The 14,193-nt window shown below is 39.7% G+C and overlaps 1 protein-coding gene across 8 annotated transcripts in view; it reads left to right on the top strand.

Annotated features, from left to right (window-relative positions):
- Window positions 1-14,193, top strand: part of LOC137255934 (sodium- and chloride-dependent creatine transporter 1-like) — a 29,995-nt gene that overhangs the window by 13,562 nt on the left and 2,240 nt on the right. For 5 of the 8 annotated variants that reach the window (XM_067793537.1, XM_067793534.1, XM_067793539.1 and 2 more), the window contains 12 exons: window positions 908-1,035; window positions 1,409-1,540; window positions 4,217-4,466; window positions 5,447-5,579; window positions 6,285-6,419; window positions 6,889-6,992; window positions 8,134-8,258; window positions 8,685-8,797; window positions 9,376-9,504; window positions 10,567-10,666; window positions 12,671-12,771; window positions 13,509-13,679. In XM_067793537.1, coding sequence (XP_067649638.1) covers window positions 921-1,035; window positions 1,409-1,540; window positions 4,217-4,466; window positions 5,447-5,579; window positions 6,285-6,419; window positions 6,889-6,992; window positions 8,134-8,258; window positions 8,685-8,797; window positions 9,376-9,504; window positions 10,567-10,666; window positions 12,671-12,771; window positions 13,509-13,679 — 1,608 coding nt within the window. In that variant the 5' untranslated portion in view covers window positions 908-920. Of the gene's footprint in view, window positions 1-733; window positions 1,036-1,408; window positions 1,541-4,216; window positions 4,467-5,446; window positions 5,580-6,284; window positions 6,420-6,888; window positions 6,993-8,133; window positions 8,259-8,684; window positions 8,798-9,375; window positions 9,505-10,566; window positions 10,667-12,670; window positions 12,772-13,508; window positions 13,680-13,953; window positions 14,156-14,193 lie in introns of those variants that run through there. The other 3 variants (XM_067793542.1, XM_067793541.1, XM_067793535.1) reach the window with 3 other exon arrangements.

Genomic DNA, 14,193 nt, shown 5'->3' with positions numbered 1-14,193 from the left:
TTATCGTAACAGCTTCAGTTTGTTCTGGCTTTGATTGTTTATCTTTCCTTCAGAAACAATTCTCTCAAAATACTTTTGACCACACACGAGTGAAGTTAATATTTATCAGATAGTTGCGTCTTGAGCGTTCCCTTCCGTGGTGCGGAATTCAGCGCATTACAAATTCTGTTTTTAATATTATCAGTGTTCCTTCAAATGACGTTAATGATGCTATTTTAATAACGTCACTATTGTGCTGTTGCCACTGATGCTGCCCAAATTCTCATCAAACTTTCTTCTTCTTATTTTTTGGTTAATCAATGAATCAGTAATCAGGTAAATTACATTCAATGTCCAATGAGTAAATGTACTAATACAAGTACAAAACATGTCATCGTGTCCCAATTGTGTAGAACGATGCTCGTGTTGTTGATCACTGGATTGTCTCATCCCGATTATTTACACATCTCCAGCATTTCTATAATCATTAGTGTAAATGGGTTTGCTTTTATGCAGCTTACTAGCAATAGTTCAACAATATACCAGAAATCACACGTGCTAATGTGGGGGTTCAAAGCTGGGTCTCCTGTTTGACGAGCGAACGCTTTAACCACCAGGCTACCCACCACCCTCACAATCATGAATTATCACTATACGCTCGGTTCACATGAATGATCTATGAATGACTATATTATGATCACGATCTGTTTTGTTATGACAAGACTTGTCGTTTAGCCAAAATATCACCAGCAAGTGAACTGAAAATCACTGGAGCAAATCATGTGAGGTATGCAATAAAAATATGTTAATGTCCTTTACATGTCCAACATAAACATTTTCAGCTGAAAACAGTTCTCGGTGAACCTGATACAGCTATCTCCTGTCTAACCATTTTTGCATACCTTTTTCACTGATTGGACTCGGGAAGTACGGGAACAACGATGACTCGCGAACAGTGGCATAATCAGCTGGACTACATCATTTCTCTTCTTGGATACAGCGTTGGAGCGGGCTCGTTAATCAAGTTCCCCTTCTACTGCATGCGCAATGGTGGAGGTATTCTTTATTAGACATCAGATTACGTAAGAGTGTATTCCACGCCAAAACTAACCTTTCACCTGTGATTTTTAAAAAGAGACGCAAAGTATTATATTACTCTCTTCAGTCTTCAAATGGAAGTGGTCATGTTTCAGTCTTGTGAAAACACTGTCACAAGACTTGTGAAAAGAGAACTTAAAATGTACACACCTCAAAAAGTGCAGTATTTAACGTCAATGGCGTGTCGAAAGGTATGAGCTATGCAGTGCCAAAAACGCTTCAAGGAGATTAAACGTTTTTGAAATAGAAATGTAATACCAACTGCATCATTTTACAGTTACATGTGCTCAACGGTTAGCTGTGTTTGTTTTGTTTGGTTTGTTTTAATTAGGGGCGTTTCTGATTGTCTATATTATCTTCACGCTCGTTGGGGCCATTCCCATCGTGTTCTTGGAGATGACCATTGGACAGTACAGTCAGAGCGGAGCAATCAACGTCTGGAACATGTGTCCCCTTTTTAAAGGTAAGACTGTCAATGACGTCAAAGGTCTTAACCAGTGTGATTGTTCGTGTAACAGAGAAATATAACCTATCTCCGATCAAAGGGATGCCAACAAGATAACAGGTGAAGAATTCGCATGCAATACAAACCCCCTTTGGAAAGCAGTGTTGTTGCTAGTTTAATTGACCGATCCTGATTTTGAACACAGCTGTCATCTGTGAACATTTTATAGCATTACACAAACAACTTTCTCAGTAAAAGCAGGGTTAGAACTTCACAACCTTAACTAAACATGTTAAATAATGACGCAAGTGTCAAGACGTGATACAATGAACATTCCACATCTCTCTCTCTCTCACTGTCAGATAATGAGCCGGTATCAACAGAAAATACTTATCTAAGTATGTGGATCTAATATTTTCTTCAACTTTTGAAAGGAGACATTAATTATCTGAACTAAGGGGTAAGCGGGCTTTACTGGAAGTAATTACTAATCTCACTAAAACTTGGAATTATAGATCTGAGTGTATGTTTAATATATTTGATAATGAGATATCATTCAATACTTCTGTATGGGACTGAAATATGGGGAATGCATAAATTTGATCAAATAGAAAAAGTCCATTTGACAGCTATTTTTACATTAGATAATGTCACTCCAGATAATGTCACTCCAGATAATGTCACTCCAGATAATGTCACTCCAGATATTCCTATCTGCGTTAAAAGTGTAAGGTACGCTCTTATAAACACTCTGTGTGAATCCTTGAAATGTTGCTTAAAAATCACTCGCGTGCAGACGGAATTCCCTTAAAAGTCTATAAAATGCAACTGTACTATGATCACTGGGGATAAAATACATATGCTTCATGTAAGAAATATTCTTTTTTCCTATGGGTTTTGGTTATGTTTGGATTTCTCAGACGGTTGGTGAGAAAGTTTTTAATTAGTACAGATAAGTTGCAGTCAATATGTTTTTGTTCGGCCATGGACGTTAATATTAAATAACAGCTCATGATGATGTTTATATGGAGAAGTCTTTTTGATCCAGAAAAATAGTTCTCATGTACAGTCGTCAGGAAAAGAACTTGATTAAGTTTGGTTAAACTATAATTAAGGTAGATGGCAAAATATTATTGTAACGGAACGCAACTGTCCATTATGCAATTTAGGAGTACCAGCTTTCATTTGTTTGTAATGTTTACAATGCTCTTAACTTTCTCCGTTCATGAAATTGCAGAAGCAAATACTTTGTTTTACAAAAAAATGTGTTAAACATCTTGGTAACGCATAGTTTGACCCAGTACTTCATGGACATTTAAAGAAAACATCCTGGTCATAATCTGTAATATTATGAAATGCTTTTGACGTTTAACTAGCATTACGATTGGATTAAGATGATTTATCATTTTACGTCTTGAATTCAAATGAAACCAACTTTACTGAAAACTACTGATTTCTAGGTTGTTTGAATTTTGGAAATTGCTTGTCATAGCCACATATGCTTGCATATGTAACTCCGGATACCGAGAGCGCATTTGGGGGTCAAATATGAGAATATGTCTGATGGTAACGTACATTTCAAATGTGTTGCAAGCAGATGGAGAGGATAATGAAGCAGAAACGTACTTTTTGTGAGAAGTGAGGAAGTGAGTGGGCTGGGACATAAGCTTTTTGGAATAATTCTGCAATATTATGACTGGGCACACCCGCTTTGCAATCCATTGTGCCATGTAGAGAATCTAGCTCGTAACAAAGTAATGCTTCATACACCGGCAGGTCCTACCGCCCTTTGTTGGTGGCGGGGGAAAACAGATTCTTCAGTGGCCTAAACGAGATGATGTTACACTGATTTTGATGTCTTGTGCAAGATGAACAAGTAGTCAAATGCTGTAGTCAAATGCTGATATTGGATGCTGTTGAAAAACAGATAGTTAGGTTTGTTTGTAGTTAAGTATTTACATTATTTAAAGGGTTATTGCTTTTTTCTCAGTCAAACCTTAACGATCGCATGGAGTATAGCAATTCATAAATCCATAATCATATTTTAAAATGACCGGTACGAATAAGAATCATAGTAGGATAATAAACTTGATAGGCACATATAAACTAAAACGCGGCCACGTGTTTGTGCTTAATGGGCACTTTAAACAAGATATCGGAACGTACAGTAGAACAAACGTTGAGTTTGAGTGAAATGAGACATTGTCAAAAAGCACACCGAAACACATCCAGCACCACGTTTGATTCCTACGACCAGCCAAGTGCTTATGGATGACAGACATCCCTTGCTGCTTGTGGCAACATTTCCTTTAAAAGAAACAGCATATAGTATTGAATCCTCAGAACCTCTTCACCCGTGCACCAACGCAGACAGTTAAGAGCCCACGAAAGAAGCAGGACCATTGAATGAGGTGTCGCTCGCTGTCTTCAGGTTATTCACAGACTGAGGGACAGGTTCCAGGCCACTAGCAGACGTCGCTCTGGAAGACCCAGAAAGGCATGATGGACAGATAACCAATATGTTCTCCAAAACCTTCGGAACCGATTAACAATTGCCAGTGCCCAGTTGTCACAAGCAGCCTGGGTAGACTGCCTTCCACAAGCACTAGGGTGTACGTTGTGTTGCATTTGGTCCTTTACAGAACACTGGAAAACGTTTCATCTGTAGTGAAATGTGGCCTTCTATCCTTTCAGGTATAGGCGTAGGGTGTGCAATTGTCGGATGGTTTTTCTGCAGTTACTACAACATCGGTTTTGTCTGGTTTATGTATTACTTCTACAACTCGTTTTTCGACAAATTACCCTGGGACAACTGTGATAATGCATGGAACACTCCAACCTGCATTTCCAACCGAATCTATTTCAAGAATGCAACAGGTGCGCATTCGAATATTACTGACCAGGTCAATGCATCAGGGTTGACCGCCGCCGAAGAATTCTGGAAGTAAGTCACAGCAGTTCAACCATCTGGCTTTATGTCATGTTTAGTGACAGATACTGAATGTCCGTCAGATATACACATGCACAAACGTTTAAGTGCCACCCACTATTTTTGTGACCTGCTCTTTGGATACTCATTGGTAAGTACCATAACGAGATCTATGCCTGTCATTGACATCACTGGTTTGATTATGTTTGGCAACTACATGGGTGATGACCCCGTGATGGCGACCCATTTGCCTTGCAATGCCAGGATTTTCATGCCTATCACCTGTCATCTCTCAGGGCTAGTTAACATTCTTCTCGCCATGACTGATATTTTAACTCGAAGGTGAAAGGAGAATCACACAGCAGACCGGTGAAACCATGTGTGTGAAACTTGATTTTCAAGATTCAGATGATAGGGAAATGGAGTTGCACGTCCAGAACGTTTTCCTTGTCATATCTTGGGAATCTTAGGTTCAAGAATCTGTGGAAGGTTAATTTAGTCATAAGCATTTATATTTTGTATTTCTGATCTTCAGTGGTGATATAAAGATACTATGAAAATAGTGGCGCTTATTTTTTGTGCATGTGTATATGTCATCATGAATATAAACCTCCTGAGTGGTCGTTTCTTAAAGCACCGGTTCGGCAGCCTGGATACCACGTCCATTCTTGATGTCTAGTTACTCATGTACTGATTAAGAAGTAAGAAATTGTCCTCATTCTTCATCTCCTCAACTTCTAGCAGGCCAATCAAAGAGGTGTTTAAGATTTTGACTGTAAGGGAGTGCGATCTCTAGATTGTTTACAGTTTGTCACATTTTAGTGTTGATCAAGAAAATAAAGGAACGTCAAAAGAACTGTCGACCTGTTTTGAAGAGCCTTCACATATATCACAGGTTTTGACTTTGACGTTGACAAGTATAGGATGCTGAAAAATATGTTCTTTGAAAAGGAGATGTGGATTGGCTGTGACACTGAGCGGCTTTCCTTCTTCAGGATCAATGTTCTTGGAGCGACGGATGGTCTTGAGAATCTTGGAAGCATAAGATGGCATCTAGCTGGATGTTTAGCCGTCACCTATGTCATTCTATTCTTGTGGATATTTCAAGGAATAAAGGTGTCTGGGAAGGTAATTTAATTAACATGATCAATCCCAAACAGAAGACAAAATACCAGTGAAAACAGGTTAAAGTTGGTCTTCAAGTGGTCAGGTTTGCTAACATGCTTGACATATATCCCAGTTGCGTAGATCGATGCTCATACTGCTGATGGCTGGGTCGTCTGGTCCACTAGTTAGAGACCGCCGCCATCTAGCTGGAATATTGCTGGTTGCAGTTTTAAGCGAATAAACAAAGACGAAATAGATAATGCACAAGAAGGCATACATACGGGTCCCTTTTTTCTCGTTATATTATATGTATTGGTAAATAAGTCTGGATTTTATCATATGTGTTGGTAACTATATAAATAGGTCTTGCTGGGATATAATCACTACATATATCAAGATCTGGACAGTAACACCAGGTACACGGTATTGCAATTATATGACGTCAAGCCTTGTCAGTTGTATAAATGACATAACTGTGTTTTGATTCCTGTTTTTAATTGGACACAGAAGCGATACCTTAACGATTCTCCTGAAAACCACACACATCCGCCATTATTTTAAAAAGAACGATTGCTCACTTAGGGCAGGACTTCCAAATACTTGTTTATGTACAACTTCAGTATGTCATCATGGCATGCTTCAACACGGTTTGTTTCTCATTCAAGGAGGGGTATTATTTCTATAACAGCTGTGATTTGTTTCACTGATATTCATTTTATTTTCCAGCTTGTCTACGTGACGGTTTTCATTCCTTTCATCCTCGTAACCGTCTTCCTCATCCGGGGATGTCTACTTCCGGGTTCCTTTGAAGGAATGCATTACTACATATTTCCCAAGTTTGAGAAACTTACAGACCCTTATGTAAGCCCCTAAACTAACACGTGTCCATGCATTTCCAGGGGGTTTTCCCAACTTTGCCATCATGGACAAGATATATAATTAGATTCTAGTTGAAAACCAGCTTTTAGAAACTTTTTTCATTCTGCCTTTGTCATACATCGGACACTTAATCTGAAGTTGAATAATTCATTGATCTCCAAATACACTGAACACATCGTCTAAATGATAACCGACAAAAACAGCTGATAGTATGATTGTTAGAAGTATCCAGCATGATTGTAATGGTTCAAACATGTACGAGATCCTTCATCTTGAGGTGCATCATGCCACATCATCAGGTGTGTCATTGGCTAGTCTAGTCACGTAATCGTAAGCAGATGGAGCAGGGGTCCATGCTGGTGGCGATCATATTGGAATGGAATGATCCAGTTGAATACAAGAAATGGAGACAAACAGCATTAGTCGAAAAATAGCTACTTTCTCGTTGTAGATGTGGGTTCAATCCTGTAGCTTCTCCCTGTATACAATGGGTATTGGAATGGGGTGCATCATCACTATGTCCGGCCACAACAGGATGGAGAACAACTGTTTCAGGTATTTCTATTTCCCCGAGTTTGGTGAGTCGACTTAATATCATATCAACCACTATATTGGGATAGAATAGACAAAGTTACGAGTTTCGTTGAATAAAGATTTTCCCCTGACCCACCTGCCGTGGACTCAGTGGAACGAAACTTGGGGCACTCAATAGTCCTTCTCTGAATAGCAACTACCAAGAATTACACACTTCTCCCATTGTTTTATGCACCTATCATCATGGGCTAACTGACAAGCAGTAATACAGCGATCTCCCAAATTGGATGTCTCCTCTTGACAGACATTGTCTTCACAATGGCTGAGTGAGGTCATCCTGGATTGGGAGCAGTTTCCACAGATTTCTGAACATATTTAACCCGGCGATGCCAGTGTTTAACTATGTCATACGGTCGTCCCAAAGGTTGCTTTCATTTCATCAAAGGTCTCTTTTGGTGTGCGACCTTTCAAGTACAGCAACGTGATCACTGTTTGGCACTGAACTGGCTCCACTGCCACACCTTACTTCAATACAACGGTTGTAAAAGAAGCATAGACACATGTGTCATTACTCACATGAAGTGTCAGCCACATGTGAAAACCAGAAGTGAATCGGGGCAAATCTTTAATGAACGCCCCTCGTAATATACCTCACGTTTAAGATAAGACAAACAGAGTGAGAATAGAGTTTTATGCCACTTTATCAGTACTACAGCAATATCAGGGTGGGGCCACCAGATATGTGTTTTGCACATTGTGAGCATGTAAAGAATAGAACCCAGGTCATTTTCGTGACGAGCAATTGCGTTATTCACATGGCTACCCCACTGCCCCCAATTGTTTTCAAGATGATATGTACTTTAGAGAGGAGAATAAAAAGTGTAAGAAAAGGGAGCATCCTTGCACACTGCGTCGTAATATCTTTCTTGTAATATTTCGCTTCACAGCTCATCAAAACACCCTCTCGAATATTCCCAGATACAACAACCGTTAGGAGTAAAGGCTCAACGAACCAGTCAGACCATATGTTACTAATTAAATTAAGAGTACATTAGACTCAGTACATATTTCCAAACATTACACATATTAACAACTGCTAACTATTTACAGTGTTTAGCACATTAATATATATGTTGTCTGATTTCGACTTTTCGCCTTCTAGGGATGCTATACTAATTTGCCTAATGGACTGTTTCGCCAGCATCTTCATCGGCTTCGCCTTCTTTGCCTGTGTAGGCCACGTTGCCTACTTACGTGGCGTAAACGTGGAAGCCTTCGAGTCATCTGGTAAGTCAATCAGGAAAGTATGTGTAACACTGCATTCAGCAATATGGTGGTGGTCTGCTAACAATCGAAACTGAACCAGATAATGTAGTGATCAACATCACTGGTATGACATGAGTGAGATTGACCAGTCGATCCCGTTGGTCGCATCGTACTTATCGACAAGCGTGTGTTGCTGAAGACCATTCTCACTCGAAGCTTTACTGGTATCAGTAAAGTTAGTAAAGCCTTTACCTGGCGTGAATCCTAGGTCAGAACAGATCCACAACAAGCTGTTCATTACCTGTAAGAGATCCACATATTCATATCCATCCGTTTGGTTCGGATGTTGTTATGGTATAAGAACGATACATGATGTTCAGTACTGTTTTTAAACTTACAGGCAATTGTACAATGTGCTGGGCTTGATATGGTGTTGTGTGTTATCAGGATACAACCTAGCATTTATAGTATACCCAGATGTCCTGGCTTCCCTCCCGTTCCCCCAGTTGTGGTCTGTGTTGACGTTTGTCACAATGATGACCCTGGCTATAGATTCTATGGTAAGTGTAAAGTGAGAGAGTATGTTTGGGATACTGATCACCCTGGCTACAGATTCTGTAGTAAGTGTGGAGTGAGAGGGTGAGTACGTTTGTGATAATGATCACCCTGGCTACAGATTCTATAGTAAGTGTAAAGTGAGAGAGTACGTTTGTGATACTGATCACCCTGGCTATAGATTCTATGGTAAGTGTGGAGTGTGAGCGTTTGTCATACTGATGACACGGGCTAGAGATTCTGTGGGAAGTGTTGAGTGGATGAATTTGTCACACTGGTGACGTGGCTATAGATTTCATAGTACATTTAGAGTGTGTCATACTGATGACACTGGTCATAGATTCTGCGATTAGTGTAGAGAGAGAGTGTGTCATACTGATGACACTGCTAGTTTTTAGCCTGAAAATGCAATATATTCCGTCTTATTCACCTAACTCTTTACCGAAATGATGGAACTTAAATTTTAACTCACTAAGTGTATAAAGACCTCAAAGTTCATATCAACCCATACGTGCATATGCGCCTTGCATGCTTTATTTGGTGATCATTCTGTGTTGGAGTTTATCCTATTACGTCTCCATAGGTCCCAAGCATCGAACTCATCGTAGCTGCAGTCGAAGACCTGCTTCCCCACCTTACAAGGCGGCACTGGCTGCGAAACGCTGCAGTAATCCTTAGTCTGATGTTGTTCAGTCTAATTTATGTGTCCCAAGTAAGTTTAACTCACTCACTACTCATGACCATAATCACGGGACTGATATGACCAGCTTCGATTATACACTGACGTCCTATGATTGCGTGGTTCGGCGTTATGCATTTTCCAACACTTAAACTGCTTAACCTCAAGGGGGGTTAAAGTATTGTAAAATTATTGTCCCCCCTCAGAGGGTACTTAAGACCTACAGAGCTCGAAGTAAATTTCAAACGTGCCAGGATTTTAAGCGAAGGGAGTTTGTCATTTGAATTATGGCTAGCTTTGACAATCCCCTGCTGCTGAAGGGATGATGTAAATCCAACTAGGGTCAATGTAGGTATCAAATGTACTCTAACTCCCCATGGTCCCTAGTATGGTGATCTGCCTTTAGTTGTCGGCGATCTATAGCCTGTTCTTATATTGTATGGTCTAAATAGTGAAATCAGCGGCTGAAATGATGGTGTAAATCCAACTAGGGTCCATGCAGGTAGCAAAGGTACTGTAAGACCCCATGGACCCTGGTATGGAGATCTACCTTCAGTTGTTAGCCTGTTCTTATATTGTATCGTCCTCTATAGTTAAAGTGTTTTAGATTTCAGTACTAAAATATATATCTGCGATAGTCTAGTTTGTTTTGGTGTCCTTGGTCAATGGATATTTTAAATCGATTACCTTGTTTTCATCGCTATATGGTTGTAATAGTGCCGATGCGATGTAAACCTTTAACTCATTCACTAAATTACATAGAGTGACTTTACTTTTACACCGCTTTTGGCAATATTCACGCAATATCACCGCAGGGGACACTAGAAATGCTCACCATGCTGGGAGTCGAACCTGGGTCTTCAGCGTGACGACCGAACCCTCTAACCACTAGGCTACCCCGTCGCCTTAAATTCCATCGAAGTTTCATGCTGATCAAACTCGCCAGAACGGTTTCAGCACTGATTGGCCGATCCACTAATTTGTTTCCACTTCTGATCAGCCTGGCTTTAATATGCATGTTTCAGACAGATTGGAGTGTGCGTATCACTTGTATCACCATTGTATCAAGTGACCCAATAACAGAATGTATTTTAGGGTGGTATATATGCCGTGACGCTGGTCGACTGGTACGCCTACTTTCCATCTGTCGCTGTGTTCGCCATGTTGGAGTGCATCGTTGTTGGCTGGTGCTATGGTAAGACAGTATTCTTCCATTCTCTGATTGAAAACATGACTTGTAAGGGCATCAGATCAGACGATAAATATTAACTCACTCACTCACTCCTTGTCTTGCAAGTCATTTCGTCCAATTCTAAAAGCGAAAGATAAATTGCGTTTCCGTGTCCATTTAAAGGCACTCGCTCTCCCAATAAAGTCATTCAGGAGATTACCAGTGGAATTATTCCATATCATGTTATCTTCTGCTCAGGGTGTTTGATATCCATTGTTTGTAGTACTCTATGTTCGTACAGTTATCAAATCTAATATTCATGTTATGCTATTCTCTGTGCTGACAATCCATCAACCAAAAATATCCCACGAACACTTCCCTATGCATGGATCAAATAATTTGAGACAGTAAGGTAATACAGCGTACAATTACATTTTATGCCACTTATGCGTAATTGTTTCTGGTGTACATCTCATGGAACAAGGGATGTATATTCGAGGTCGGCTATACTACCACGGCAGCAACATCCTGGGCTGATTTCAGTGTTGACGATCTATAACCTGCCTTTATCTTGTATTGTCATGTCTAGTTGAAATGTTTGGGATTGAATTATTACTAGTTTTACAGTTACATCTGTGACATTCTAGTTGTCTTAAAGTCCTTCGTTCACAGCTTTAATAATTTACATTTAATAATCATAGATCTATTACTTGATTTAGTCACGATGTGACTGTGTGAGTGAGTTAAAATTTATAGTCACATAGGCAATATTTCAGCCACATCGTGACTAAATATATATTATAGTTGAACAGTAACTAAAATTAAATAGAAATATCTGTCAACGAAGGACAGCAATACGACTAGATAATTATATATATTAGTATAAAACTAGTAATTGTATCTAAAGCAATTTTTCTGTACATGATGATAGAATATAAAATTCAGGCTATAGGTCACCAACAACTGAAGGTAGATCACCATGCTAGGGGCAATGGAGATTTAAAGGTACACATGCTTCTTGTATGGTCTCGATATGGCTGAAGTACTGCCGATGTGACTGACTCACTCTTTACTTGTCATAGATGTTTAACGTTTGGTTCAGGTGTACCGATGATGCAATAACCATGAAATTGCCACTTGCCTCTTAATGGTTAACTTGCCTGAACTTGAAATAAAGAAAATCGCCTCGTGAGTTTCATGTTAAGATCTACAATGTATGTATAATAATTCAGATGGACAGCAAACTCTTTACAAAGCTGAATGACAAAAACAGAATTTGAACTTTCTACTAGCCATCTTTCCCTCCACGATGAGCAGTAATCCTATTTGTTTAGTGGGATTATCTGGTGTTTAGTTAACGCACAAGGGACAGAAAATTGATGTTGCCCCATGTCTTCTAACACACGTTCACTACTTCTCGACGACTGACAAACCTTTCCATATGCGTATGATTAGTGCTACCGGTGGAATTGCATCCATTTGCCTTGTCTACCTCTTGTCATTTTTTCAATTGTTAGGTAATTGTTAGTATATGATTTTAATTTGATCTTGTTTTAACAAATCTGTGATAGTCTTGTTATTTAATGTCCTTCGTTGACAGTTTTATAATACATATGTATTTATCATAAATTTAGGGCTAGATTTAGTCACGGTATGACTTAAATATTGCTGATATGACTTTCAAAGCGTAACTCAGTCCCCTTTTTGCGAACACCTGACATCATGACTCTTTTGGATCAGATTCCTAGCACATGATGCTATGGAAATATACAAACAAATCTGCTTTCAACAGAGGTTTCTTAAAGAAGTGGAAAGGGTTTGTCTCTTTCATTCTTGTAACCTTACAGCCGTGAAATATTGTTGAGGGCCCGTTTCACAAAGCTCTCGTAGCCCCACGACTGTCGTAAGTCAATGTGACAGTACTAGAGGTAAGAATGCTACAAGAAGCGTTGCGAGATCTTAGGTTACGAGAGTTTTTTGAGAAGGATCCCAGGGCTGTGTGACATCCATCTCATCCATCACTTCTAGGAACTACGAGGCTGCAAGAAGACATCAGCAGCATGTGGGGACAAAGAATTCCAAGGTTTTTGGACATCAGTATCAAGTTCGTGTGTCCTTTACTTCTGTTTGTAAGTTAGATTTTGCAATGAGCAATCTTAGACTTCGAGTCACACACAATGATGGTCACACACTAATTGACTATCTTTAAAAATAGTTTTGCGAAAATACTGTTTTCATAGTATTTCACAAATGAATAAATTTTGTTGTAAGTATGGCACATTGTCACATTTTCTCATAGTATTTGCATTCATCCTAATGATTCAGCATTTGTTTATGATGAATTGTCTGGCTCAGACGCCATTATTTTCAGACCGCCATATAGCTGAAATATTGCTGAATACGGCGTAAACTGAACTCACTCATTATTGTATGAAGTGACTGGTATAGAAATCAATAACCTTCGATTCCAGTCCTACAGCTTGTTCAGCTTGACCTGGTCAAGTGAATATTGATGCTTTGCGTGCCCGTGTCACAACTGGTTAATCTTATTGTGAAGGGTGCACCCTTTGTCAGTTGATTGTCAACACGCCTGAACAGCCCAGATAAGGTTGCCGTTTGGCATCTAAGTGTTGAGAAATCTTCAGCAATGTCCCAACTTTCTTGAAAAAGGAGGCTACAGATGGTTTAATGTTTCCGATGCATGCATGCTTCGCACGAACCCAACATTAGTAACATTCTCTGTTCCCCTACTTAATGAAGTTATTTTAAGCTGCGTTTGTGTCCTTTGACCTCCCGAGCTATGCATATCTATATTAGATCAGGTCAATCTGACATGCTGTACCACATCCAGTGTTTCGTGACCTAGGTTGTGTTCTGCTACTCTCTGTATTCCTATCGGCCACCCAAGTACGGGGACTACATCTACCCTACCTGGGCAACAGCTGTGGGATGGCTCATATCTCTGGCTTCACTCCTACCTCTAGCCGTAGTCTTCATCTGGACCATTGTTAGCCGACATGAAACAAAGATTAAACAGGTGGGCATAAAGGACAGCTGTATCCTTGAAGACAGGTGCGATTACACATGTGTATATGTGGGCTGACACAAACGGTCTGGATCTGATAGTGATACTGCATGCTAACACGTTGTCAAGTTCAGTTGTATTTCAAATGCTTACAGGCTGTAGTGAAACCATGTAGATAGTAAACTTCCATACAGCTTATTTCTGTGTGGGTGATCTCTTTGATGAAAATGAACAGAAGTTGACACCGTGCAATCCGAAGGGTGAACTTAAACAAACATTCTTACAGGCACTCTTACTGGACCACGGGTGAGAAGTAAGACGGGATGTACAGAAAAGGATTAAACAGCCAGCTCCAAGAATAAAATGGTTGTGTCGTCCTGGAAAACCAGTTTAAAGGAACAATTACACGCGTTTTCGACATATTTTGGTCTAATTTATATATCGGGGCATGTGCACTCTCCACTGATGCAATAAAAGAAGTATTATCAGATACGACTACTGAAACTTCGAAACGAACAGCTTCCAA

Source organism: Haliotis asinina, chromosome 11, assembly GCF_037392515.1.
Source record: "Haliotis asinina isolate JCU_RB_2024 chromosome 11, JCU_Hal_asi_v2, whole genome shotgun sequence".
Classification (NCBI taxonomy): domain Eukaryota; kingdom Metazoa; phylum Mollusca; class Gastropoda; order Lepetellida; family Haliotidae; genus Haliotis; species Haliotis asinina.
This window is presented reverse-complemented; position numbering and strand designations above follow the sequence as displayed.